Source organism: Ursus americanus, chromosome 16, assembly GCF_024610735.1.
Source record: "Ursus americanus isolate L20-20 chromosome 16, mUrsAme1.1.p, whole genome shotgun sequence".
NCBI classification, from domain to species: domain Eukaryota; kingdom Metazoa; phylum Chordata; class Mammalia; order Carnivora; family Ursidae; genus Ursus; species Ursus americanus.
In genome coordinates, this window is record NC_142142.1 from 19939792 (window position 1) to 19966983 (window position 27192).

A 27192-nucleotide genomic window follows, 5' to 3' on the forward strand; every position below is an offset into this window, starting at 1 on the left:
ATGAGTTCAAGCCCCATGTTGGGCTCCATGCTGGGCGTGGAGCCTACTTAAAAAAATTAATATAAAGTCAGAACTCCAGTATAATGTAAGTTGTATATAGCAAAATAATATATATTTTAATATATATATGTCTAGGCATGACTATTCTGGAAGGCAAATGAAGTTGCCACACGCTTATACCAACAGGAAGAATCACGATGAATGCCACAGCTACAAATGCAGTCTGGCTCAGGTGTGTTGGCTGCTCAACTGCCACCAGCCTCATCGATCGTAATGATTATAGTTTTCCCAAACAGTGAAGAATTCTTCTAAAATCCTGAAAAAAAAGGCATAACCTTTCCCTAGTGCAAATACAAAGAAGTTTTTGCTTAATTGCAGTATCACTTAATTTCCTAGAAATTAAAAATCCAAGTAAACTGGAGAAAGATAATTCATTATCAGCAGAGGGGAAAGTATTAAAACAAGTCTGTAGGATGACATTTGTGCACTGTACAGGGAATTAAAAAATTTAAAAAATGACTGTCATTAAAGAAAAGTCAGTTTCTCTCCCCAGTCCTCAGGCTCTCCGTTTCCTAGGAAGAAAGCCCAGGGAAAACCAAACGCGAGAAACAAAAGTCCAGTTCAAACCCTCTCGCAGATCCGGAAACTCAAATGTCCACCGCTGGGTTAAAAGGTATTCCCAAATTGGTTCAAGGTGGTTACAAAAGTGAGCAGGTCTCTTTGCTGTCCAGAATAAGAAGGGAAAGAAAAAACAAAAACAAAAACAAAAACAAAGTAAAAACGTGAAGTTACTCTCCAACCTCGCTGTTGGGAGCTCCGGAATCACCCGGGCAACGCGGGGCCCTACCCATCATAGGAGGCGGGGCCAAGGCCTTACTTTGACACCCTAGCAACGCAGCAAGCCTTTGTCGTGTCCTAGCAACACACCTCGCCTTCCCTGCGGCTGGCCTACCCTCCCTTAGTCTCCTTCCCTGCTCTTGACTCTCGTTCACCCTCTCACTGGGCCTCTCGGTGGCCACGAGGGCTTGGATTTGCATACTGGTGCAGGACCGCTCTTGGGGTTCCTGCGGTGGGAGCCACTCAGGGAGAGCCAGCACATGGTGGGAAGGACGGTGAGAAAGAGCGTTTACGAAAGAAAAAAAAAAAAATCAAGATTTGGTAATTTTTAAGGCACATCCAAAGTTCTGAGGAGAGGGGATTGGAGGGTGGGAAAATCACTTTTGTATAAACTCCATATAAAGAAAGAGGAAAAGACCCTGTCGAGGACCGAGCACCAAGCCAGCTGGAGATCTGCGATGTTGGACACCATCGTGCCTTCTGTGCAGGACCTGGGCAGGCAGGTGCTGCCTACACTGCTGTCGCTGAGCCAGGAGGGTAAGCGATATGGAGCGAGGGCCCTGAGGGCTGGATTTTCACCCACTTGGGGAAGAAGGCAGAAAACCTCCTTCCCTATCTTCTGGAGTTGCCATGTCGTCTTGGCAACCAGCTGGTGATCACAGCAGGCTCAGGTTGGATGCCCAGAGAGTTTCTTTATTGACTGCCTTGATGTGGGAAAGGCGCCAGCTGAGGATTTTGATTAAAGGAGATAATGTATTAACTTGGGGACTAGCACAAAGTAAGTGCTCAATAAATGTTAGCTGAAAACAACCACCCCAAATGGCTTCTTCTCAGACTTCATGCAAAGAAAAGGCTACTTTTGTTGCCCTTCGATGTTTTGGGGGTTCTGTTAAGATGATCATTAAAGGAACTAGGTAGTTGGAAGAAGACGGGGCAGCTTCTTATAGAAAACTTACTAGGCTTGATCAAAAGCATAGTTTCTTAGAAGAGTTCCCCTAAAATGACACTGAGATGTCTGTAAGCAATGGGAGACTTGGGTTTCCAGAAATGGAAACTATTATTACTATCAAGTCATTGTAACTCAGGGAAGTTGCCTATGCTTTAACCAAATGACTTCAGAAGACAAAATAAACAGGAGTAGATGCCTCTTTTCTTTCCCCTGTGTCATTCCTATTTTTTCCTGTTACAATAATTCTAAAAGAAGCATTAAATATAATGGTTTTATGGATTAAAAAATATTTGCCATATTTATACGTTTATATATAATTTATTTATTCAATGATTTTGAGAACCTAGTATGTCTTGGGTACTAGAGAACTGATGGTGAGCAAAACCTTAGAATTTATAGTTTAGTGGGGAAGAGATACACATTAACCAAGTAATCACAGAAATAAATATTAATTTACAATTAATAAGTGCTATGGGGGGGTGCGTGGTACACTGGGAACTTTTACTGAGGTGAGGATGGGGCTGTGTGTCAAAATTTGCTGAAGAAGAGAAGATTTGAGCTGAGATGTGAAGAATGAGTTGCAGTTAAATAGATGAAATGGATCAATGGAGTAGGGAGTGGAGGGGAGGTGACAGTGTTCTTGGCAGAGGGAAAAACAAGAGCGTGTTGATGAGAGTGACCATGGTGTGACTGAGGAATTGAGGGAAAGTCAATATGGCTGATCTATAAGTGTAGGAGTGAGTGTGTCCTAAAGGAGACTGGAGAAAAAGGGAGGGGTCTGGTGATGCAGGGCCTTGTAAATCATATTAAGGATAGTGGCCTTTACTTTAAGCCTGATTGAAGGCCATTAAGTGTTTTGCATGGAGCTAAAGGAGGAGTTGAATGACATGATCAAGTTTGTGTTTTGGAAGATTGCTCTGGTTGCCAAGTGGAGAATGAATTGGAGGGTCAAGAATGCCTACACAATAACTTAAGTGAGAGTGAATGGTAGCTTGGTCTAAATTGATAACAGTAAAAGTGGAGAGATGTAGACAGACTGAAAGGCTATTTAGAGGTAAAATCTACGGATTGTGGTGGACTGGATAGGAGGGTGGGAGAAAAAGGAAGTCTCAAGGATGAATTCTGAGTTCCTGGCTTATATAATTGAATAGATGATGGTGCCAGTCGTTGAGATTGAAACCTTGGGTACAGGGCAAGATTTAAGGGAAGGGAGATCCTGGTTTTGAGCACGTGAAGTGTCTCTGTGAGATATCCAAAGAGGCAGTTGGATACATAGGTCCAGAACCTGAAAACAGGGAGGGTGTCTGGGCTTCTGAAAAAACACTTGGGAGTCATCAGCATTTTGGTGATCATTAAAGCCCTGAGCATGGATGTGACTGCTTAAGAAGAGTCGGGAATGAGAAGACCAAGGGCTGTACCTTTGAAAATTCCAACATTTAATGGCTGAGTTGAGGAAGTTGAGCTTACAAAGGAGACTGAGAAGAAATGGCGAGACAGGTAGGAAGAAAACCCAGAAGCCAACAGGTCAGGTGTTTAAAAGAGAAGAGAGTGGTCACCAGTGGTAGATATGACTGAGGAGTCAGAGAGGTGAAAACTAAGCATATCTATTGAATTTATTGACAAGGAGACCATTGGGGATGTCAGCAAGAGCTTTATTGGTTGAATAACAGAAACAGAAGTCAAATGACTACTTATTAATGTTTGCAAATGGTCCATTGTGAAAGGGATGAGGATAAACTTCCAATCTCAGCAAAACACATAAGTTAACTTTTCATCATTGTGTATATTAAGTCCTGTTGCTTCCATACGTTTCACCAAAGTCTAGTATTATGTAGTAATGGTACATAGCAGGTCCTGTCATCATTTTATGGATGTGAACTGGTCAAACTGTTGAAGACTACATAGCTAACAATCTTCGGAGGCAGGAAGGCTGTAGGTTTTCACTGATCTTTTCACTGCACTATGCTCTGGGAATACGTTTCTTTGTTCAAATCACTCTTGAATATTTTGCTTTGTGTGTCGGTATTTTAATTTTAGAAGATGTCTTATGAAGTCAGGGAGCTTATCTTTTATATTTGGTATTAATATCTATTTCAAGCATGTATTATTCTATAATTTACATAATGGACACTTAGTTCTTTTTAATAATGATCATATATAAGATAAAGTATTCCTGCTACTTGGCAATGTGTTTAAAAATATGGTTTTGTGGGATGCCTGGATGACTCAGTTGATTAAGCAACTGCCTTCGGCTCAGGTCATGATCCCAGGGTCCTGGGATCCAGTCCCACATTGGGTTCCTTGCTCATTGTGGAGCCTGCTTCTCCCTCTGCCTGCTGCTCCCCTTACTTGTGCTCTCTCTCTCTTTCTCTCTCTGTCAAATAAATAAATAAAATCTTAAAAAAATGTATGGTTTTGAATGCATAAAATGTTTAGAATTTGAAGTCAAATGATGGTTGAACTGAGTATAGAAGGTATGTATTTCTTTATAATAGTGATTCTTGGTATTTCAGTATTCGATTAAAATAAATAATAATCTCAGCTTTCTCTAAAATGTAAAACTAGCATATTCTTTAACTTACTTCTTAGACTGGATTATGATTCTTTTTGTTTTGAGATTTAGTGATACCTTCTCTGACTTTGGGATGTCAGAAAAATCAAAGTTAAAAATCATGGCTTTGTAAGATTTTCGAATCTATCTATTCCAGTTGAAGTGCAGGACCCTAAAGCTTCCTAAAGAGAATGATGTGCAGGTTTTCTTTTTTCTTCAGTAAAAAATAGAAAATTTCAGTTTAGAATAATAAACTCTGCTCATATATAACTTTGCCCGTTAGATTGTATAGAGTAAAACATGACTTGAATATATCATCCAAATAAAGAAAGACGATCCTCAAATTTCCAGTTAAGCTCAGTCAAGTCTTTTCATTAGGGTTTGGTTGCAAGCTATATAGTTTCTCCTGGCTCTAATGAAATCATTCCCTTTTGGTATAGATTGTTCTCCTGAGATTTGAGCTGCATATCATGAGTCTCGGTGAAAGACTTAATAGTTTTGACTTAATAACTTTGAAAGTTCTCCATGTAAATCTGCGTATGGAGATTCTGTATTATTAGTAGATTAATGACATTTTTGGTCATGATGAAAATTTTAATTCAGTATACAATTGGGATTGATTGAAAGACCTTCTTAGTTCTTAGCAGCCAGAAGTAGAATTCTTTTGTCTATGGTGGTGGGAAAGAGTGGGGAATATAGGGGATGGAGCAGGGTAGAGGAAATACGTGGTTATAATCTTGTCACTTGGCTCACTGTAGCATGCGCCCTAGTTTTCTTGGTGGGTGAGTAAATTTCTGTCACCCAACTTGTTCCCAGATGCTCATGAGAATCACTGCTACTTTCGTTGCCTTAACCTATTCCTCCTCTGGCATATTAATAAAAATATTTATAACCCTGCTATACTGGAATTAAAAGATTGCAATTTCCCTGCTTTAGGTAATGGTTTAAGCCATTAGAAATAAAAGTTATACCAATAAATCAAGCAGTTTCCAAAGTGGGGAGAGAATTGGTCTTTTGTCACCAACTGCATCCATATCCCAAAGTGGCAACCTGGTAAATGTCACTGTTCTTGATCTTTTATTTTGAGAATTAAAACATAACACTCTTGATTTGCAAAGAGTTCCTCAATGGAAAGTATCTTTTTTTTTTTTTTAAGATTTTGTTTATTTGAGAGATAGAGAGCCCGCACATGTGCATGCATGAGCTGGGGGAGGGGCAGAGGGAGAAAGAATCTCAAGCAGATTCCACACTGAGAGCAGAGCCCAACCCAGGGCTGGATCCCACAACCATAGGATTGTGACCTGAGCTGAAATCAAGAGTCAGATGCTTAGCTGACTGAGCCACCCAGCATCCAGGCACCTCTGGACAGTATCTTTAATACGCATCATTGGGTTTGGAATGGAGATGTCAACACAGACTTAATTTTCTGTATTTCTTTTTTTTTCAGGTTTTAAAATTTTTTATTTGCATATTAAAAATTATGCATTCCCATAATTAAAATTGTTTGAACAAAAAAAAAATGGCACTCTGATTAAACTGCATTTTACAGCCTGCAGGACACCTTGGACCAGCCTCCTTTTTACTCTAGATTTCACTGTCCTCCCACCCACCTTCTTCCTTTACCAACATGCAAGTTCTTTTCCTTTCTTGCCAGCCAGACAGGCAGATGGGAGAAGCAAGCGTGGCTTTCGTTGTCAGTAGTTCTCGATTCTTTGATGTGAAAAGGGGCAGCACAGCCATTTAAACTTGATCCAGCTTTTTTGCATCTGACAAAGTTATACATCTAAAAGAAGTAAGAAGGCAATGCTTGTGGAACATACTGTGCATATTGGCCGCGCACGCCTCATTAAGATTCGTCTGCTTGCTTCTCCTGTTCAGTCTTTTTCCTTGAAGGCAGTGGATTTTTCTTCTGCGTTTCTGCCTTCTTTCGACTTATCGAATTTCTCACTCTAAGCCATACTGGGTTTGTCAGACTTGGTTGCAGAGGAAGCGGAGCGAGGCACATGAGCCAGTGAAGTCCATTCTGCACAGTGGCCGCTGCCAAGTCTCTGTATCTCTAAATATTGGTTGTATGTAGAGTATACCTTCATATCCCATATTTAACACTAGTTATTGGCAACTACTTATTTTTTTTTACCACAGTTTTTTTTGGGGGAACACAGCTCAGAACAAGAAAAACATAGAAGACCTCTCTTTGATCATTCAAAGCAGATAATGAGAAGTCTATGCACTGATCCAAGACCTTGGGTCCCTACCCTAGGGTCTGTTGTTAGAAATTATTGTTTTAGAGATAATATTAATACATTTGTTGAAATAAAAAACACAGAAAATCAGAAGCAGTAAATCAGGGTGAGGCAGGGGATCTGCAGAACACTAGCAGCAGAAAGCAGTGACAGCTGGTAGTGTAACAGTAACATGAGAATGAAAAGCAAGTCAAAAATTAAGCAAAAATATGGCGATCATTTTGCAACATAGACAAATATCGAATCATGTTGTACACCTGATACTAATATATTATGTGTTAACTGAATCTCAATTAAAAAAGGAATATATTGTTTTATAGGTTTAGTAATGATGTTGTATGGGCATAAGACATTTAAAAAATATTGAAGGCCACTACATGCTACTCACTGTTGATAGTACCCAAAGATTCAGTGCAGCAAATAACTTAGGTCCTTGCTGTCATGGAGTTTATCATCTTGGCAGGGTTGTAGAGAAAGATGATACACATACACATACAATCTCTTATAATGAGCCCCTCCCCCCTCCAAAAAAAAAGAATTAAGCAAAAACAGAAGTATAGAGACAGTTAATGTACAGACAAAAGCCGTTCATGCCTCAGTGGTGCTTGGCTTTATTCCTATGTTATAGAACGGTATACAAATGAAGGTTTATATTTATCACATGGCACAGAGTAGACACTCCATAAATGCTTTTTGAATGGGTCATTAAGAAAAGTGAAATAGGTGGTGGGGATTAAGGGGTGAACTTGTGATGAGCACCAGGTGTTGTATGGAAGTGTTGAATCACTAAATTGTACACCAGAAACTAACATTACCCTGTATGTTACCTAACTGGAATTTAAATAAAAACTTAGAAAAAAGTCTACATTATACTTGGCTAGCTCTATTTATAGTATAAAAGGAACTCTGTCACACTTTTATAGAATTTATAGAATTTCCTTTATAGAATAAAAGGAAATGTGTGATAGAGTTCCCTTTATCCTAGAAAGATTTTATTCAAAAATTTATTGCTATTTCTATTATTATTATTAAACACATTTTTGGAACTTAAAAGGGTGAGCTTTAGTTACTAGGAAAATTAACTTTGGGGAATGACCTTATTTTCTGTTAATTCTGAATTAGGAATTACTATTATTTGATTCCACATTTCGTATTTTTTTATTTACTAGCACTAGATACTATCACATGAGTGCTTAAATAAATTATTTTTTATTTCCTTTCAATTTCAGAAGTCTCTACTATCTGGGCAAATGTGTCAGAATTTGTGGAACGGCAGCTATCCCTACACAAGGTAAGATTTATACTTTAAGTTTAATGCAAGAGTCCAAAGGATCTTTCTTCCTTAGTCTTGAATAATTTCGCTGTGAGCAAGATAGCAGACTTTAACTTTCAGTCCTGTGATTTTATGATGCTCACACTATGACTTATGGATTTAACAAACATAGATTTTATTCTTAGTTAATGAATTTGTAAAAGTCCTGCTCTTCTAGTGATACCAAGCAGATCGCTGACTAGCCTGGCTATGTTTGGAGGGATTAGATGAATTCTATTTATCTGTGACCTGATAGTTCCTGGCATAGCTATAGAAGGATATACTGTTTCCTGTCTTGCCTCCTTGCAGGGAATGGGTTTTAAATGAAATACAAGACGACAATCAGGGACTGAACTCAACTTGCCAAAAATGAGAAACTTTGCCCAGCTTTGAGTTTGGATCCCATAGAACTGGACAGAGATTTGAGGAGTTTTGAGGGATCTGGGAAGTTGTGGAACTTTTATATGCTACTCAGAGATCCCAATATGACAGCCCTTGGGACGAATTCATCCTTCAAACTTTTATTTGGTCTGATAATTTAAATTAGTCATCACCACCTAAAATTTGGAAAGTTTATATAAAGTTTTGCATCTGTTTCTGTTTTTTTTTAAAAAATCAGCAGATTTAACAATACTCATTTTCCACTCCTGCGTGATGACACTCGGCTGGAGCCAACAGTGGGCTCTCGCCTTTGGATGGGATTTGTACTTTCTAGCCACTGCAATCTCTGGTTGGCTACCTTCACTCCCTTGCATTCTTTCATGGTGCCTGTAGGCATTTGTAACCCTTGAGGTATGATATCTCCAGGGAGACAGAGACCTAGTTTGAGAGCCAAAAGTATTTTCTTCTACCCATCAGCCGAGATCACTACACTGCACCATATGCCTTGGATGCTGGATTGTCTGATTTTAAATGAGAGACAACACCTAAAAGACAGAATGAGAAAGCAGAGATTCTTATGGCCTCTTAAATTCCCTCTCTCTGATGGCAAATGAATAAAATTTAGAATTTCACACAATTTAGGATAAGAGGAATCTTTTTTTAAAAAAGATTTTATTTATTTATTTGAGAGAGGGTGAGAGTGTGAGAGAGCTTGAGTGGGGCCATTGTGGGGAGGGGTGGAGAGGCAGATGGGGAGTGAGAAGCAGACTTCCTGGTGAGCAGGGAGCCGCAAGTGGGGCTCTATCAGAGGATCCTGGGTGTCATGACCCGAGCCAAAGGCAGTCGCTTAACCAACTGAGCCACCCAGGCACCCAGGACAAGAGGAACCTTAAATATGGATTAAAAAAGCCATTGAAAAATAAATTACAACCAGTATCCTATAAAAAAAAAAACAGGGATGTACTGTATGGTGACTAACATAATATAATAAAAAATATTATTATAAAAAAATAAAATAAAGGTACAATTCAATGGCAAAAAAAAAAAGTAGCTATGGCATCCATATAAGTTTTCTTAGTCCTCATAGCCTTTGAATGATAATGGAGATGGGGGATCTGATGTCAGAAGCATTGGAGATCAATATATTGCATTTACATTTACATGAAAACTTAGAGTCATAACGTGCTATAGCTGTAGGAGATTGTAGAGATCATTGACTATTTAATGCTTAATTCTTTCCATGTTTTTTGGATAATGATACTAAGGGTTATTTTTCTTTACCCCTTCAGTAAATTCTGATTGTTGCTCTTTTTGTCCCCTTCCTTTTTCTTTCAGGGGGTTCAGATTCCAGGACTTGGAACTTTCACTTTCATGAGACAAAAACTTGAGGTGGGAAACAACAAGTTAATTCTGATTCAGAGGCCCATGTTTATCATGGCAGAGAAGTTAGTACAGATTCACGGACTCAAGCAAAACAAAATATATATTCCTGGTAAATCTCTTCAATATTTAAGACTTTCTCAGAAAGGAACTGGCCTGGGGATGAAAATGAAAGTGCAAAGTTTGTTCACTTCCTGCTTTAGGGGTTTCTGGTTTGAGGAGCTCACTTTTCACGTGGTACTTTTGGAAAAGGGAGGGGCCAATGCGGGAAATGGTATACAGTCTTCCTGCAGGCCATTTTAGACCTCAGTAGCTTAAGAGGCAGGTGTGGGAAGACTTGATGTGACATCAAGGCAAATTTCTATAAATGCCACGTTACAGAGTTGTGCAGACTTTATTCATTTTTTTGACCCTCAGAAGTTAAAAGTGGCTATATTGAAAAAGTTAATTAGGGTCTCTGGTTAGAATTATAATCCAAATTAGCTATGAAATAGATCACTAACTGTTTTTTTCATATATAATCTAAATTATTAAAATTTAAAAATGAGGTTAATAATTCCGTAGCCTTGATGAACACCTTGTATACCTCTCACACCTTAAAATCTTCCTTCCTTCCTTCCTCCTTCCCTCCTTCCCCTTGCTTTCCTTTCTTCCCTTTTCCACAAATATTTACTGAGGGCCAACTGTGTGTCAGGCCTTGTTCCAGGAGTTTGAGACACAGTGGTAAACAAAACAGGCATGACACCTGACACGGGATGCTTGCTTACATTCCAGCTTTGGTGTGTGGACTTGGTGACACCTGCCCTGATTACTGAGGGGCTTTTGGGGGCTTCCTGATTTCCGGGCAGGGTTCCTTTTGACCATCCTTATTATCCCCTCCTGCCTCAGACTCATACATGGATAAAGACAGACAGTCTACCCCCAAAGTCAGCAGGTAAAAAGGCTAAAACTTGCCTTTATGTGAACTTCCCTGAAAGTTAATTTTCATGACTTCCCACTGAAAAATGAGAGATTGGAAAAACAAATACAAACAATTTATACTTAGAATTCTTGTGCATATAACCTGTATGGTAGATTTGATGGACTTTTAAGACATTTTTACCTAGAGTTATATGGACATATAGTATCCTAATTCATCAAAAACCTACCAAATAAAGTGAAAATATAGCCAAGTTTTTTTGTTTTGTTTTGTTTTTTGTTTTTTGGGTTTTTTTTTTGGATGAAAACATTTGCCCTTTAGAATTAGTTTTCCATCTTGGATCTCATAGTATACTCCAAAAAAGTAGTTTAGATCCATAGTTAATTTTTTTGTTTTACAAGTTTGAAGAATTATTATTATTTTTTTTTACAAGTTTGAAGAAATTTCAGAATTAAATATATATGCTTGAATTAATTCACAAGAACAATTCTGTCTAGAGTTTAGCTTTGGGGTTATGATTCTTCATCATTAATTAACTAGGTAACTAATTAAACATTATAAATACTCAAAGATTGTCAAGACATGATCCTTGCTTTGAAGAGCTCAGGATTTAGCATGGGAAATAAATATATAAGCAAATGTTGCAACATGATTAAATGCTGTGAAAGCAGCATTGATCAGAACTGGATCAAGTGCTAGAGGAACTGAAGGGAGAGCATGCCTAACTTTGCTCAGGGAGGATTAGGAAGTTGACATATACCAGGAGGTCTTAAAGGATGATAGGGCTTTGCCGGCAGGGAAGCTATGGAAAATATTTCAGGAAGAGTATAAATAACTCAAGAATTAAGAGAAAGAGTAATGCCTATTAAGGCAGTAATGGGTTCTTCTGTGTGGCCATGGCATATGATTGTGGAAGCAAGTGGAGGGAGGTAAGACAAAAATGGTGGTAGTGGTCAAATTGTGAGGGGCCTTTGGCAGTATGATAAGGACTTTGGAATTCATCCTATAGGCAATGAGGAGCCATAGAAGTTTTTTGAGCAGGGACTTGTATGTACTAGTCCCGTTTTTAGTTTAGGAAGATAGCTATTTTAATTACAGTAGTTTTGGGGCACCTGGGTGGCTCAATTGGCTTAAGTGTCTGCCTTCAGCTCAGGTCATGATCCCAGGGTTCTGGGATCAAGCCCTGCATCAGGCTCCCTGCTCAGTGGGGAGTCTGCTTCTTCCTCTCCCTCTACCCCTTCCCTGTTGTGCTTTCTCTCTGTCTCTGAAATAAATAAATAAAACCTTTAATTATAGTAGTTTGGTGAAATATGGTAGAAGCCTGAATGAAGGCACTGGTAATCAGGAGGAAGATGAAGGAGTCAATTCATGACATATTTCATATGGAGAACTGATTGGATTTGGCTGCCAGTTGAGAGCGGTAGGCAGCAAGAAGGGAGGTATTTAGCATGACTCAGATTTCTTGGAAAACAGATGTACGTTCTTGTCATTAATCCCATAGGGAATGAAGGGAGAAGGAAAATTGGGGTGGCAGGTAAAATGATGAGTTCACTTTTGGAGATGCCAAATTTGAAATTTCTGTAGGGATACTTAGGTGGAGATAGTTCCAGAGCTCAGGAGAGGAGTGGAGACTAGATTTCAAGATTTGGATAAATTTACCTGGAGGAGGATATGAAGTAAGGGGAGGAGACAGACAAGGACAAAGTCTTGTTTAAAAAAAAAACCCACAGTGATAAAATACAATACTGTTTTATCAGAAGTAGAAGAGGAAGAAAGTCAGCAAAGGAGACCAAGGAAGGGGCGCCTGGGTGGCTCAGTCGGTTAAGCGTCTGCCTTCGGCTCAGATCATGTTCCCAGGGTGCTGGGATTGAGCCCCACATTGGGCTTCCTTCTCAGTGGGGAGTCTGCTTCTCCCTCTCCCTTTGCCCTACCCCTGCTTCCCCTCCTCATCCCCAGGATCTGCTTGCTCTCTCTCTCTCTCTCTCTCAATCTCTCAAATAAATAAATAAAATCTAAAAAAACAAAACAAAATGAGAGACCAAGGAAGAGGAAATTGGAGAACCAAGAATGGTGCCATGGATACAAGAGCAAAGAGAGGATATGATCAACAGAAATTACAGAGAGGTCATGAGAGTGAGATTTACAATGTATCCATTGGCTTGTCCATCATGAGTTGATACTGTCCTTACTGAGACAAGTGGGCTGGAAGACAGATTGAAGAGATGCATGGGATGAATGGGAGAGGACAGTCTAAAGGCTGGCAACATAGCAGCCTTAAATTTCTTTTAAGAAATTTACAAAAAATAAAAAATAAAATGGAGGGAGGTGGTATAGAATCATCAAACTGTGCAGAAGACTATGGGCTGATATAGGGAAGCTTGTGTCTTGTAGAGATATTAATCCTCACCTGCCAGCACTATCAGACACTTCAAAAGCTGTAAAGTAATGTTTGCTGAATGAATGTTTAGAATGTTCTTATCTTCTTCCTATCCTGTTCCTCTATTAGTGGATCTTGTTTACTGCCTCTTTTTGGATTCCTCATCTTGATAATCTTTGTTATTTACCTCCTTTTCTGATTGGTGATCTATTCTAGTGGAATAGACCTGTGCTTACTTTTATGCTAGATATAACCATATTCCTTTGCAATATCATTTATGGACTTATTAGGGAGGAAAAGCAAGTTATCCAGTCCAATACCCTCTGATAAGACACACTTTCATTTGAAGGTAACTTCTACTGAAGATGACTATCTTTTCAAAACACTTGGCATTTATAGATATAAAAATGGTGTGATAACTGGAGGAGATAGGCAAATATTGCTACAGTACATCCTGAGAGATAAGAGAGCCTAAAGCTTCAGAAAACCCTCTGATGAAGAGATACAGTTAGTTATTACTGTGTCTCCAAGATAAAATCAAAAGCTTGTCTGGAGTACTGCTTAGAAAGCTAACTGTTCTTATTTTGAGCAAAAAATATACTTTTAGGGAAAATCATGTCTATTACTGTCTATTGATAGGGTACAACTAAGGGCTTCACATGGACAATTCTATTTTTGAGTACTCAGAATCAAATAATTATTTGTGAGTGTATATGATATGCCCTTGTTGTAATTTCCACTTCTTTTCCCCCTACCCTGTCTTTTTCTCCTCTAGGTGATATCCCAGTTGTTCCACTTAATTTTGTCACGATATCCCTGGAGGGTCCATTTAGCAGGGATACAGTGGAAGGATGTGTGAAGGAGACATTACTTTTTTTATCACGATCCATTTCCATCAAACAAAATGTGGAATTTACTTTCAAAGGAATCGGGGTCCTTGTGATTAGAGGCAACAAAGTGAAGATGAGATTTTATAAGGACTTCCTTTGTTCAATGGATGGAAGTGGGGCTTTGGTAAAAGCCCTAGCAAATGTAAATTAATGTTTTCCTTCTCCAAACCCCTCTCCCAATCATAACTTTGACTTAACTGTGTGTCATTATTAAGAAGAATTCATGTTGAGGGGTACCAGGATGGCTCAGTCAGTTAAGCAACCAACTCTTGGTTTCAACTCAGGTTGTGATCTCAGGGTCATGAGATCAAGCCCCACATTGGGTTCCATGCTCAATGGGGAGTCTGTTTGAGATTCTCTCTCTCCCTCTGCTCTTCCTCCTGCTTGCATGCATGCTCGCTCTCGCTCTCAAATAAATAAATCTTTAAGAAAAAAAAAAGAAAAAAAAGAAAAATTCAGGTGAACATATTTTAAATGGCACTTACCCCAAGTGCAAGGAAGTGCTTGTTTATAGATGATTAACTCTTTGACAAAAAGGTTAGAAGGGCAAAGACACTTTATTTTTTTAAAGATTTTATTTATTTATTCGACAGAGATAGAGACAGCCAGCGAGAGAGGGAACACAAGCAGGGGGAGTGGGAGAGGGAGAAGCAGGCTCATAGCGGAGGAGCCTGATATGGGGCTCGATCCCATAACGCCGGGATCACGCCCTGAGCCGAAGGCAGACGCTTAACCGCTGTGCCACCCAGGCGCCCCAAGCAAAGACACTTTAAACTAAGTTTTGAGTCAGTGCAACTGAAAAATATAAATAGTAATAGAAACTCTCATAATTCTGAATATTTCATAGTACCTTATAGTTTAAAAATTCTTCCACATATATTATGTCATTTGAGTTTCAAAACTTTATCAAACTGGCATTATTATCATCCTGATTTTACAGATGAGAAAAATGGGGGCCCAGATTATGTAGGAAGCCTGAAGTCAGGGTGCTAATAAGTGGTAGAACCAGACTTTCTAATCATCCTTTAAAAAAAATTTTTTTTTCTGGTTATAGTATTTGAATGAAAGCCTACAATAAATTGAGTCATGGAAATGTATCTTTAGCCTTTAATTTGCCATATTGTGGAACAAATTTCATAACTGACCCCTTCATTGTTAACTATTCAGTAACTGGTATGACCTTCATGCTAAGTTGGACATAGCAGAGTTTAAGGAGCTACTGAACTAGTCAGTCAACAGGACTGACTGAATGCTTAGTGTGCCCTAGGTACCCTTCTGGGAATGAACAACTTTGGTATAAGTGAACTAGATTATCATAGAATGTTATATAATCCTGTGTCCCATAGAGTGAAAGCCTGACTTTTTAAAGTGAAAAGGCTATAAAATGAAACTCTATAAATATGGTCAAATTCTACCCTCTAATTTTTTCTTTCATGGAACTCTGGGATGGGGACTTTAAGAGCTGTGCATAAAGAGGCTCTTGGTGTTTTCTCCATAATGTGTCTTCATGCAGGATTTTAAAGAGAGGGACTGACCCTATGTGTATAAAGTGGAAACACACACAGATATAACCCTCTCATTTCCATGAAAACCCACCAGAAGCAAGGCCAAAGCGTTGACCCATCTCTAATTTTCAGGGTTTCTACAGAACTTTGTAGCTTTAATAATGTGTTTATAAGAGAGGACAGCATTTTAATTGGCCTGCTGCACTCTTAAGACATAACTTTTAAGGAGCATTTTTCCAGAAGTAGTCCTGAGAGAGATCCTATGAAAAGAAGAACTGGAAGCCAAAGCAGTTGGAGGATTGCTGCATATCTCACCCTCATGGACAGAGGCATAAAGCACACAGGCCTGTTAAAGGGTCTGAGAAGTCTGGCTACAAAGAAGCCACTTTAACTGCCTGAATCATGAATCAGGGAGCTTTAGCTTAATCCAATACTTGTTAACATCTGTAAAACACATTTTGGGAAATTGCTGTAAAGTGGTGAGAGTGATTGTTTTCCCCCCAAATGTCCCATAACTTAAACCTGAGTGCTGTCCTGCAAAATGGTTCTTTTGGAAGCTGTGTGATTATTTCAATGAGGCTGCTTTTGCTGGAAACATATTTAAAACCTCTTTTTGGAAATTCGCTTCAAAGCCTTTTGTAAACCATGACATTAATCCCAAAATAATTTTGTATATTATTCTGTACTAGTATAATGTAATAATATGATTACTACATAATGTAATAATAATTATAATAGCTGCTATTTGTTGAGTGCTTATTATGTGCCAGCCACTTACATATAGTACCTCATAAAAATCCTGTGAATTAAATCCTATTGTTATCCCCATATACCCAGAGTCTAACTATTAACAGAATGCAGATGTGAACATGAATCCACCTGAATTCAAGCCCTTCTCTTAACCACCAAATTTTAGAGTTATTTGGGTCAAGAGTGAAATTAGTTTGCTTGCTCATTTTCCTGATAGTTTCTATTAAGTTGGCTTTCCTCTTAATGATGTATAAAGGAAGCCATAAACTCTGAAGGCAATTTCCAAAGACGAAATGGTTTGAGAAAAAGCAGCATCAGTGGCATTAGTATGGGACTACCCAGGGTGATAAATGAGATAATTCCCCATTGGATTTTAAGCTCTAGGCTTTAAGCACTCAAGAAAATAACAATAGAGAGTACATGGTAGCCTGTACTCAAAGACCGCCTGTAACTTAGATTTGTCTGTGTCCTGGACCACCGCCCCAGGTGTAACCCTTTTCTGTCTGTGTCCTTCAGAGGCCTGACACTGTGGACTCTGTGTTGTCTAGCAGAGAGATCTTGGGGAACCGACCCAACAGCGTACTTACATTTCCAAGGTCAGTGCTTTCCTCCACAGGTTCCTCCAGGTACAGCAATCCTTGTTGATTTATTAATGTGAATGGGCCGTGTTTCTCACCTTTTCTAGCTCATGCTCCTTTTAGTGTACTCTCTCTCAGTGCTCCAGCAAAGAAGAATTAATTCATAATTTCCGTAGTTAAGTTAGAAAACAGTGGGCAGTTAGACTATTCCTTTTTTGTTTTATTTTATTTTTTTCTGATGATTCAATAATTCTAAACATCACTTGGTACCAGTTTATTCTCTGTATTTAGGAGTCTGCGTTTTTGTCTGTCTCTTATTTTCTTTGTTTGTTTGTGGAACTTATGAGTTCCACATATGAGTGAAATGATATGGTATTTGTCTTTCTCTGTCTGACTTATTTTACTTAGCATTGTACCTTCTAGGTCCATAGACTATTCATTTTTTAAACTACTCTTAGTTCCCTGGAAATTCTGATACTACCTCCCATCAACTTTTCTGATACTACCTCCCATCCCTCCCTGCAATATTAGTGCAAGTCTTCTTATCTGCTGAGCTTTCTTCTACGTTCCATCACTTCCTCCGACCTAGCTTCCTCTTTCTGCAGTCTAGCCCACCTCCTGTCCAAGCTCTGATTTTTTACCCCTCATGCAGTTATAGAGATAGGTAGATTAAAGGAACAACTTTATCTCAAGAGTGTCATGGGTGTTAACTGGTGGCTGCTGCTGACAATGATGATAATAGTGATAATGATAATTGATAATAATAGTTGTCATCTATGGAACACTTACTATTGTAGATGTCAGATACTGTTAAGCACTTTCTCAATATTATTGTACTTAATCTTCACTACAACTATTTGAGATATGTATTATAATTTTATCCATTTTATAGAGGTACAAAATTAATTGTAATTTTAATTCTTTTTTTTTTCCCTTTTAACAAGTGAGACAACATGGTACAGTATTAAGAACATGGGAATAGGAGTTAGGAGACTTGAGTTTTATTTCCAGTGAGTGGCTATCACTCATTCTATGCCCTTATTCGTGTTTTTAATCTTAATTGCTGTGCCATTAACTACTGTGCATTTCAGGAGGAGGATGTTTGGTGAAAAACAACCAGCTTCCCAGAGTGTTATTTTCTCATGGTTTTTGAGTGTGTGACATCCTCTTCTGTTTGTTGGTTTGTTGATGGAGGAACTGCATGACATACACCTGAGCAAAATCAGTGTGAGGGCCAGAATAAGCATTAGAGATTGTTAGTCCAACCTCTTCATCTTGTAGATGAAATGGCCAAAAAACTGACTGGCCAAGCCAGAAATAAAACTATGGCTCCTCACTATTCCACTGTTCTTTCCATTGCACCATGTTGGCTTACTCATTAAGAAGAAACCAATGGATTCAAATAATTTTATTTTGATTGTATTTTGGAAGGCAAATTTGGCTGCCCTGTTGGGATATATTTTGGCTTAAGCACTCCAGGAGGGAAATAATCGCAGTAAATCAAGACCAGAGATTGACAGGCTCTCCTGTCAAGTAGAGAGCCTAGACATAGGCATGAAGACTCAAATAGTCAAAATGGTTATAGATGTTTTATTTATGTGAAATTTGGCCCCTGAATTTACTGGAAGTGCCACCTCTTCCCCATTCTCCTCACTCCTGCTTGCAATTCTAACCCAACACTCCATACTTAAGACCACAGAAAATCTACAATTACACACACCAACTGAACAAACCCATTCCCCCATTGTACCTTTGTAAGTCCCTCACTTTTGCCTGGGGAAAAGATGGAGACGTGGGGAGGAGAGAGATAGGAGAGGAATGGTTATTTCTGGGCATACTCTGCCTACCAGGCTATGAATCTTTGCCTTCAAGCCATCCAACAGCCACCTTTCACTATCACCCCATGACATCTGGTTATAGAACTAGAAAAGCAGACAAATTCAAACTGAAACCAAACCCAAAAGCTTAAATCCCACAACCTATCTGTACAAGAGCTACTTTTGAGCTCCTAGTATTGAGGGGGAAGGTCTTGGTCAGCTCCCAGACTTAGCTTCAAAGAGAGCCTCAGCAAATCAAGGCGTTTGCCCCCTTGAGGGAAATGGGCTTCCTTCAGAATCAGAGAGCTAGCTGGGTGCTTCTCAGGATTGAAAGTTCATGGTCACCTATTCAGGTCCAGTGCAGTAAACATCGTGGCTTATTTCTAGGATTGATCTCAAAGAGATGGAGAGCAAACCACCTATGGAGACCATTGTAGAAGAAGGTAGAAAGAATAGACAAAGGAAATACAAATTAAAAGACCAGCCAGACAAAGAAGAAGGCATCAGAGGTAGGCCAATGATTTTGGGTATCATCTGTCATGCTTTACTTCTTATGAGTCCAGCCATATTGCTTAGTGACTTCTATGCCCCAAATAAATAAAATTAGATTAATGAATAATCACTGTATTCTTCTTTCTAACAAATATCTTCTATTCCTGGAATTTTATATCTCATCTTGACACTTTCTGACTCTCAGGCTTTTAGACTATAATCTCTTTGCTGGCTCCCCATTACTTAAAGAGCCAAAATTCAGGTGCCTACAGGGTCCAGGCAGATAATGTAAATGCATGAAGTGGGTTCGATGTAACATGATAGGGTGATATGTTAGCATAACTAATAATTTTTATGAAAAATGGAGAAGGGTAATTTTACATCTTTGATATTTGGCTTAATAGAAGATAGCTGGATTTTTATATCTATGTCTTTACTTAATCTGTTATGATATTTTGTCTTGGTTGAAGCATGGAAGAAAGTCCTAGGACTTCAAAGACTTTTTGAAAGGGTTCTAGAGATCCTTAGGGGTTGCCATACTACCCTCTGAAGAATTCCTCTGGGGGATTGTTGCTTTGTGAGCAACACACTAATTGACATTGAAGAAAAAATTGCTGTTTGGACCAAACAAAACATATCAGTGGGTAAACACTGGTTTGAGGATATTAGTTTTGTAATATGAGGTCTACACGATTACATGTAAACATTTAGCCTAATATTCACATGCTTTTGTGTTTTTAGCCTCATCTGTCACTGTTCCCTATAGACTCCTCCTCTGAGCAAAACTGTCTATTCATATTCTTCTAACATGTCTTGCCCTTCCCTGCCTTCATGCTTTTGTTCACACTTTTTCTCCTGCCTACAATGTCCTTCCTTTTCTTACAGTCTCTCCTAATCCTACTCACCTCTCAGCATCCTTTTTACATTTCAGTTCCTCTGTGAACACTTCTCTCATCACTGGATTCTGAAGTGTCTTCTCTCTTCTCTGAACATGGCAGACCCTTAAAGATGGCACCATCATTTGGGCTTTAGGCATTTTTCATCATTGTCCTGAGTTGCTATTTATGCAATGTATGTAAAGCACTTAGCATTGTTGGCATTTAATAAGACCTCCACAAATGAGAGCTCTCATGTTTTTTATTTATATCTTATTTTTCTCTCTAGCTATAGATCTTCCCCAATTTAATGACAGGATTTTGTCCAGATTAACCCATTTTAAGTTGAAATTATCATATGAATACATATAACCTACTGAATATTACAGCTAGCCTATCTTAAATGTGGCATCTAGCCTACATTAGCCTACAGGTGGGCAAAATCATCCCACACAAAGCCTATTTTATGAAATATTGATGAATATCTTGTGTAATTTATTGACCACTGAAAGTGAAAAACAGGCTTGTTGTCTGGGTACAGAAGAGTTGTAAGTGACTGCTTGTTTACTCTCGTGATTGTGTGGCTGACTGGCAGCTGCAGCTTGCTGTGCTGCCCAGCATCCCAACAGAGTATTGTGCCACAATTCAAAATTCAAAGTACAGTTTCTATTGAACGCATATCGCTTTTGTACCAGTGTAAAGTAAAAAAAATCATAAGTTGAACCATTGTTAAGGGAACTGTCTGTATATCTATTGAAAGATCTTTAAGGGCAAAGACTTGCCTCTCTGCATTGTCCAAAGTGACCAGCCAGTGCTTTGCATGAAATAAGTACACAGCAAAAATATTTGTTTTAACAATAGGGCAAGAGAATAATTTAAGATAAATGTATCTTATATAAAAAATTTTCCTGGTAAAATAGTGAGATTTAAGAATCAGTAAGTATAAAACTACCCATTTAAAGTTGAAAGGAAACTTGATTTCATTCATTCTACAGAGATCTTATCACCCAAGAGACTTCGAGATAAACAAGCTATTTCCCCTCCCAAAATTACAAGCGTCAACTTGCTGCACAAGTTAGAGCGGAATGGGAATGGCGGGAAGATTATGAACCATGAAAGGTAATGCATTGGTATTCTATCTGTTGTATGTTACTAAATGTATTTTTGAGTTATATCTTAATGCAGGGAATTTAAATGAGTGTCCATTCATTCCTTCATCTAGTATTCTTGAGTACATTCTACCTGTTAGGTGATTGGTATGATAAATTCAGTCAAGTCTCACAATCTAGTGGGAAAGCCAGACATACATAGAGTGGTAAATCATGATTCAGTAGCATACATGCTATGACAGAGGCGGAAACAAAATGGGAGGGAGGGAGGGAACATCTAAATCTCTTTGTGGATTTGCGAAAACTTCCCTTGTTTTCTTTTCATTTTTTTTAAAAAAAGATTTTATTTATTTATTTGCCAGAGAGGGAACGAGAGAGAGAGAGAGAGTGAGAGAGAGAGCACACAAGCAGGGGGAGCAGAGGGAGAGGGAGAAGCAGACTCCTCACTGAGCAAGGAGCCTGATGTGGGACTCGAGCTCAGGACCTTGGGATTATGACCTGAGCTGAAGGCAGACACTTAACTGACTTAGTCCCCCTTGGTGTTTTCTGAGTGCTTGGATATTACAATATGACACAGTTTCATATTTAGATCAAATTGGAAAGCAGCTTTGCTAAACGTGGTTGGCACTTAGTAACCGTTCTTTAAATGAATGGATGTATTACAATTCATCAAGGCTATGTCTTCTAACAATGTTATGTCAAAAGATTTCTATTTTCTTTTTTCTCTTTGAGTAAGACACTTTTTAAGACCTCCAATCAGTCAACCGTATGCAAGTATTTATTGAGCGTCTACTATGTACCTTGCCCTGTGCTGTCAACTTTGAATTTATTAATGTGTCACAATGTATCAGCTATCACATGTGCGATTTATGCACTTTCTGGGATACTAAAGTCATGTTCAAAACCCTAGGCACACTTGTTTTAAATAATCTCACTGTTATGAAAGAGAATTGAGAATTAAATGTCTTGTTCTTTGGAATTTAGTTCAATCCAACAGACACTGAGCACCACTGCGTGCCCTGCATTATTCTAGACACTGAAGATACAGAGTTATACAACATGTAAAAGACACAGAAACTTGCTTTCATGAAAGAGTCTTTTAGGGAGGCTGATGCTGAAGAAGTAATACGCATGACAAAGACCACAAAAGAAAGTATAGAAGCTGCAAAGAGGAGGGAGTAATTAACTGTTAGAGATTATTAGTGAAGGCTTTCTATTGGTGTGGACCAAAAAATGATTTTTGTGCTGATTATTAAAGTAGTACTTGCTTATCACAGAAATTTTGAAAAAATGAAGAAAGTATGAGAGAAAAAAAATCACTCAGAACCCCATAAATAGAAGAAACTTTCTGCTAACATTATGGTGTGTATTCTTCATTTTAATGCATATACAATATATACATATCTTTATACTTGAAACCTAGGCACACATTTTAAGTATAACTGAGATCATATCATATGAAGCTTTCTTATACTCAACAATAAGTGGTAAACGTTTCCCCATGGCTTTAAATGCCTCAGGACATAAGCAAATAATTGCACATCATTTCATTGATTAAATCTTTTAGACCAATCTCCTTTTGGATAGTTAGATGATTTTTAGTTTTTAAAAATATTATAAATAATATTATGATAATATAACTACACATAAGTCTCTGCACACATCTGAATATTCTATAGGATTAAAAAATTTAAAGTAAACTTTTCAAGATTAGAGATGAGCCTATTTTTCATGTCTTTGATACATGTTACCAATTATTCTCAGGAAGGTTGTATCAAATTATCTTCCCAGTAGCAGGACTATGAGGGAGTGCTATGTTCTCCATAGTTTTGTTAATACTGGACATTGTACCCTCCAATGGATTCCCATTCTTATCCAGGGTAATAGTCAGAGTCCTTGCCATGGCCTTCAAGATCCTGCCTGATCTCTGATCTCTCTCCTACTTTTTGTCCATGATCTCATCTCCCTCTGGCCACATTGAGCAGAGGCACACTCCCACATCACAACTTTGCACTCATTCACTCTGCCTGGAATGGTTTTCCCATCAGATATCTGATTCCTATTACTCCCTTACTTCCTTCAGGTATTTATGCAAATGTCACCATCTTGGTGGAACTTCCTTGGGCATTCTGCTTATGGCTTAATATTCCATCCCTTCAGCACTGCAAGGCATTTATCACCATCACACATACTATTGAATTCATTCATTTATCTCGTTTATCAGCTGGCTGGCTGTTCCTATCAGAACGTGAATTCCATTAGGACCAGAATTTCTTTTTCTTTCTTTTTTTTGTATGTTTTGTACTTCACTGAGTCTCCCATGCCGAAAACAGTGCATATAGTAAGCGCAATACATTTTATAGAATGAATAAATTTTATCCCAGTTTCACAGAATTGGTAATTGAGATTTTGCAAGATGACCCAGCTTGCCGAACGGCAATCAGCTTGTAAGTAAAAAAGCTGGCATTCAAACCTAAGTTTATATGATATAAAGCATGGGTTCTTAACTTCTATACATATAGATCCTCTGAAAAAAACCCACTAAGATATTTTTCTTTCTCTTATATTTATACTTGCCTCTAAAATTACCATTGCTCATGTCAGACTGTTTTAAACATTAATTAATGTTGCACTTTTTTCATAGCTTATCATCTCCAGGTTGTTTGAAAAACGACAGTGAAATGAAGCCTAAACTTTCTCCAGTCCCCACTTGCCAGGATCATAATAAGGCAGGACAGGTACCGCATCTTCAAACGAACAAAATCCAATCAGAATCTTCCTCTGACCTCTGTTTCTCAGTGACAGTTATGGGACTAGCTCTTTTTTCAATATATGGATATGGCTCATGTACTCAGGACCCCAAATTGGACTGTGATAAATCTATCTACTAATCAAAACCTGCTGGGGTTAACAGAAGTAGGGCTGGGATATCTCTTTCTAATTTTCAGTTGCTATAAATACTTCTGATCAAATGATAGTTCAGTAAATTCCCTTGAATATTTGTGGGACCCACTCTACAAATCTCATTTTGCTAATTGTCATTAATACATCCTTTTATAAAGTATGTTGCTTAGCATACTCAACCTTTGGAGAGCTTGCAAAGGGATTGTGAAGGCAGAAACGTAAAAGGCAATCATTAATTTGTCTTCAAACTTGGTATTGTAGGAAATGTGTTATGTGTGTTTGCAACGAGCACAGCGCAATTCCCCATTGTACTACAGTGAGGAGAGGAAGAGGAGAGAGATAGAAGATGAGCGACTCATTCAGCAGTACCAAATGCTGAAGGATCAAGAGGCTCTCTTAAAACACCAGGTAGTTCAACACCTTGATTAAAGAGTGCTAAACATGGGACAGTAGAACATGATTATAAAGTGCCATTTAAAATGCTGCATTAGGGGTGCCTGGGTGGCTCAGTTGGTTGAGTGTCTGACTCTTGATCTCAACTCAGGTCTTGATCTCAGGGTTGTGAGTTCAAGCTCCACAATGGGCTCCAAGCTGGGCATGGAGCCTACTTAAAACAACAACAACAAAAACCCCTTAAGTATGTCTGTACTATAACATATTTAATCATTTACTTACTACTGGATTAAAACTTAGGTTGTATCCACATTGTCACTAATAATGACCAACATTGGGATGAACATCCAAGCAGCTGAATGTTTGCACCTGTCACTGATTTCTCCCTCTCCTCCACCCCCAAAGATTGAATTTTAAAGGTAGAATTCCTGGATTTATATGGTTTTATTTGTGATTTCTAGTAAGATATAATCAAGGCTTTTCCCTTCAAATTTATGGCCTATCTAAGCAAGCAAAGAGAGAATGGCACATTCACATTTGAACTATCCAGATTTCTCTGGTCTCCAATAAATGATCCTAGTACTCTTTCTTGCATTTGCGATATCAGGTAACTACTTATGAAATCTTCCATTCCCCCTTACGATTCCCACAGAGGTGCTGCCTAAAGCTCCAAAACTTTCCCTAACCCACTTTTATAAATCTATGAATATATCAGAAAGTACCATTGCCTCCAAAAGGCAAGTTTCTATCTTAGTTGGATTATTATATTATAATAGAATTAAAATTTTAAAGGCTGTATGTCAATATGTGATTTTTTCCCCCAAAGATGAGAAGTCTGGCTAATAGAGAACAGAATCAGAAAAATGCTGCCTACAATCTTGGAGTTGCTGAAGCTATAAGAATCCACAAGAATGAGAAACCTGAATTTTATGTGAGTCTTTACAAAATTTCTATTGTTGATAATACCTGTCCTATCTGTGAGTATTTGGATCCATTCTCTGTACTGCAGGCTGTGCCATTGTTTAAGTGGCAGAGGAGAAATGTGGGCTGTGCAAGGTTGAAGCCTCATTCTGGGTCAGGAGTTGTCCACCATCTGTGTCCAAACTCTTCACATTTGCAATACAGTTCCTGTTAGATACTATGGCACTTGTTAATGATAGTAATTCTCAGCCAGGCCCTGGGACGGGTGGTGGGGGGGAGCAGTGTACTAAAGTAATGCCTCAGGAACTGGATCTGGAGAGCCAGCATTACCTGGGAGCTTGCTGGAAAGGCGGAATCTAGGGCCCCGTCCCTCCAGAATGGGCATCTACGTTTGAATAAGATCCTCCTTTGATTTGCAGGTGCATTAAAGTTTGAATAGCCCAGCTCCTTAGATGGAGGTGAGCCACCTGCTGCACCAATGATTTAATGTTTTCAATCACTGTGTGCCTACCTTTAGTTTGCCTGACTCTTTCTCCCTTCACACCACTATTCAGGTGGTCTGACACTCTGGACGTAAATCTAATAAAATACATTTTCTTTATTCATCACCAAACATTTATTGAACTCCTGTGTGCTGGCCACCGTGCTCATGGCTAGGAATACAAAGATGAATAAGACAAGGTCCCTCTTGAAAGAGGTCTCAGGCTACCAGAGGAGACAGGTTTAAAGCGCCAAGAGTGTGGTATAATGAATACTATGATAAATCTTTGAACAGGGCACTGTGTGAGCAGAGTCACTTGACCCAGACCAGAGATCTGTGGGGGACTTTCTTGTATACCCGAGTTAGGAAAAGGAGGGAATGGAGGAAGAACCTTCTAGGCAGGGGTGGCAGGGAGGAAGGAAGGAGACATGATATTCTTGAGATTTAGGCCTGATTCTTTTCTCTTCTTACATATAAGTTCCAGATTATGTTTATTATGGCTTACTTTGTGTATCCTCTTTGATGTATCTGCAGACATCTTAAAAAGACCAAAACAGAACTTTTGATCCCTCTCCTCACCTGTTCTTCTAATGGTTTAGCCTCCCTGCTTCAGTAAGTGGCATCACCAGGCCGACAGTTGCACAAACCCCATACCAAGGAGTGATCCCAGATTGCTCCTTCTCTGTCTCCCCCATCCAACCATCCTCAGGCACTGTTGCCTTTACTGCCGAAATGTATCCAATCTCTTCACCTCCCTTCATCTTCAGTGTTACCACCCTAGTGCAAGCCACATTATAAGGCTCAGCTTCTGAAATGCTTCCCTAATTAGGTTTGTTGCTTGCCTTCTTCCCTTTTACAATCTATTCTCCACACTGCAGTCAAGTGATCTTTTTTTTTTAAAGATTTTATTTATTTATTCGACTGAGATAGAGACAGCCAGCGAGAGAGGGAACACAAGCAGGGGGAGTGGGAGAGGAAGAAGCAGGCTCATAGCGGAAGAGCCTGACGTGGGGCTCGATCCTAGAACTCCGGGATCACGCCCTGAGCCGAAGGCAGACGCTTAACCGCTATGCCACCCAGGCGCCCCATGTGATCTTTTAAAACTTAACCCAAACGTAACATTCTCCTGTTTAAAACCTCTAATGGTCGTTAAAATAAAATCTAAACTCTTTACCTTGACCTGTGAGGTCTATGTGGCCCTGCCTTCTTCTTTGAGCTTACCTACTTCAAGGGGACTTGCTCCCTGTGCTTCAGCCATTCTTCTCATTAAACATGCCTCACTTGTTTTCATCCAGTGCCTTTGTACTTGCTGTTCCTTCTGTGGGGACACAGGTCACCGGATATTTGCAGTGGAGGTGATTCAGTCAACTTTATTGAAAAGCCTTCCCTAATAACCAACCACTGTAGCTCTGCTCCCGCCCACTGGCTGTGATAAAGGCTTCATAGCATTTATCACTACCTTAAATTATCTGATGTATTGTTCACTTGTTCCCTGTCTCCTGTACCAGAAGGCAGGCTCCATCGGCCT

The 27192-nt window shown here is 38.9% G+C and overlaps 1 protein-coding gene across 2 annotated transcripts in view; it reads left to right on the forward strand.

The window, feature by feature from the left end:
• The first annotated feature begins 1295 nt into the window (after positions 1–1295).
• Positions 1296–27192, forward strand: part of CCDC81 (coiled-coil domain containing 81) — a 38159-nt gene continuing 12262 nt past the window's right edge. Inside the window, exons 1-10 of one of the 2 annotated variants that reach the window (XM_045815634.2) lie at positions 1296–1374; positions 7810–7871; positions 9609–9765; positions 13725–13981; positions 16611–16690; positions 18877–18998; positions 20852–20975; positions 23610–23703; positions 24131–24277; positions 25089–25193. In XM_045815634.2, the coding sequence (XP_045671590.2) occupies positions 1296–1374; positions 7810–7871; positions 9609–9765; positions 13725–13981; positions 16611–16690; positions 18877–18998; positions 20852–20975; positions 23610–23703; positions 24131–24277; positions 25089–25193 (1227 nt within the window). Of the gene's footprint in view, positions 1375–7809; positions 7872–9608; positions 9766–13724; positions 13982–16608; positions 16691–18876; positions 18999–20851; positions 20976–23609; positions 23704–24130; positions 24278–25088; positions 25194–27192 lie in introns of both variants that reach the window. The other variant, XM_045815635.2, reaches the window with a different exon arrangement.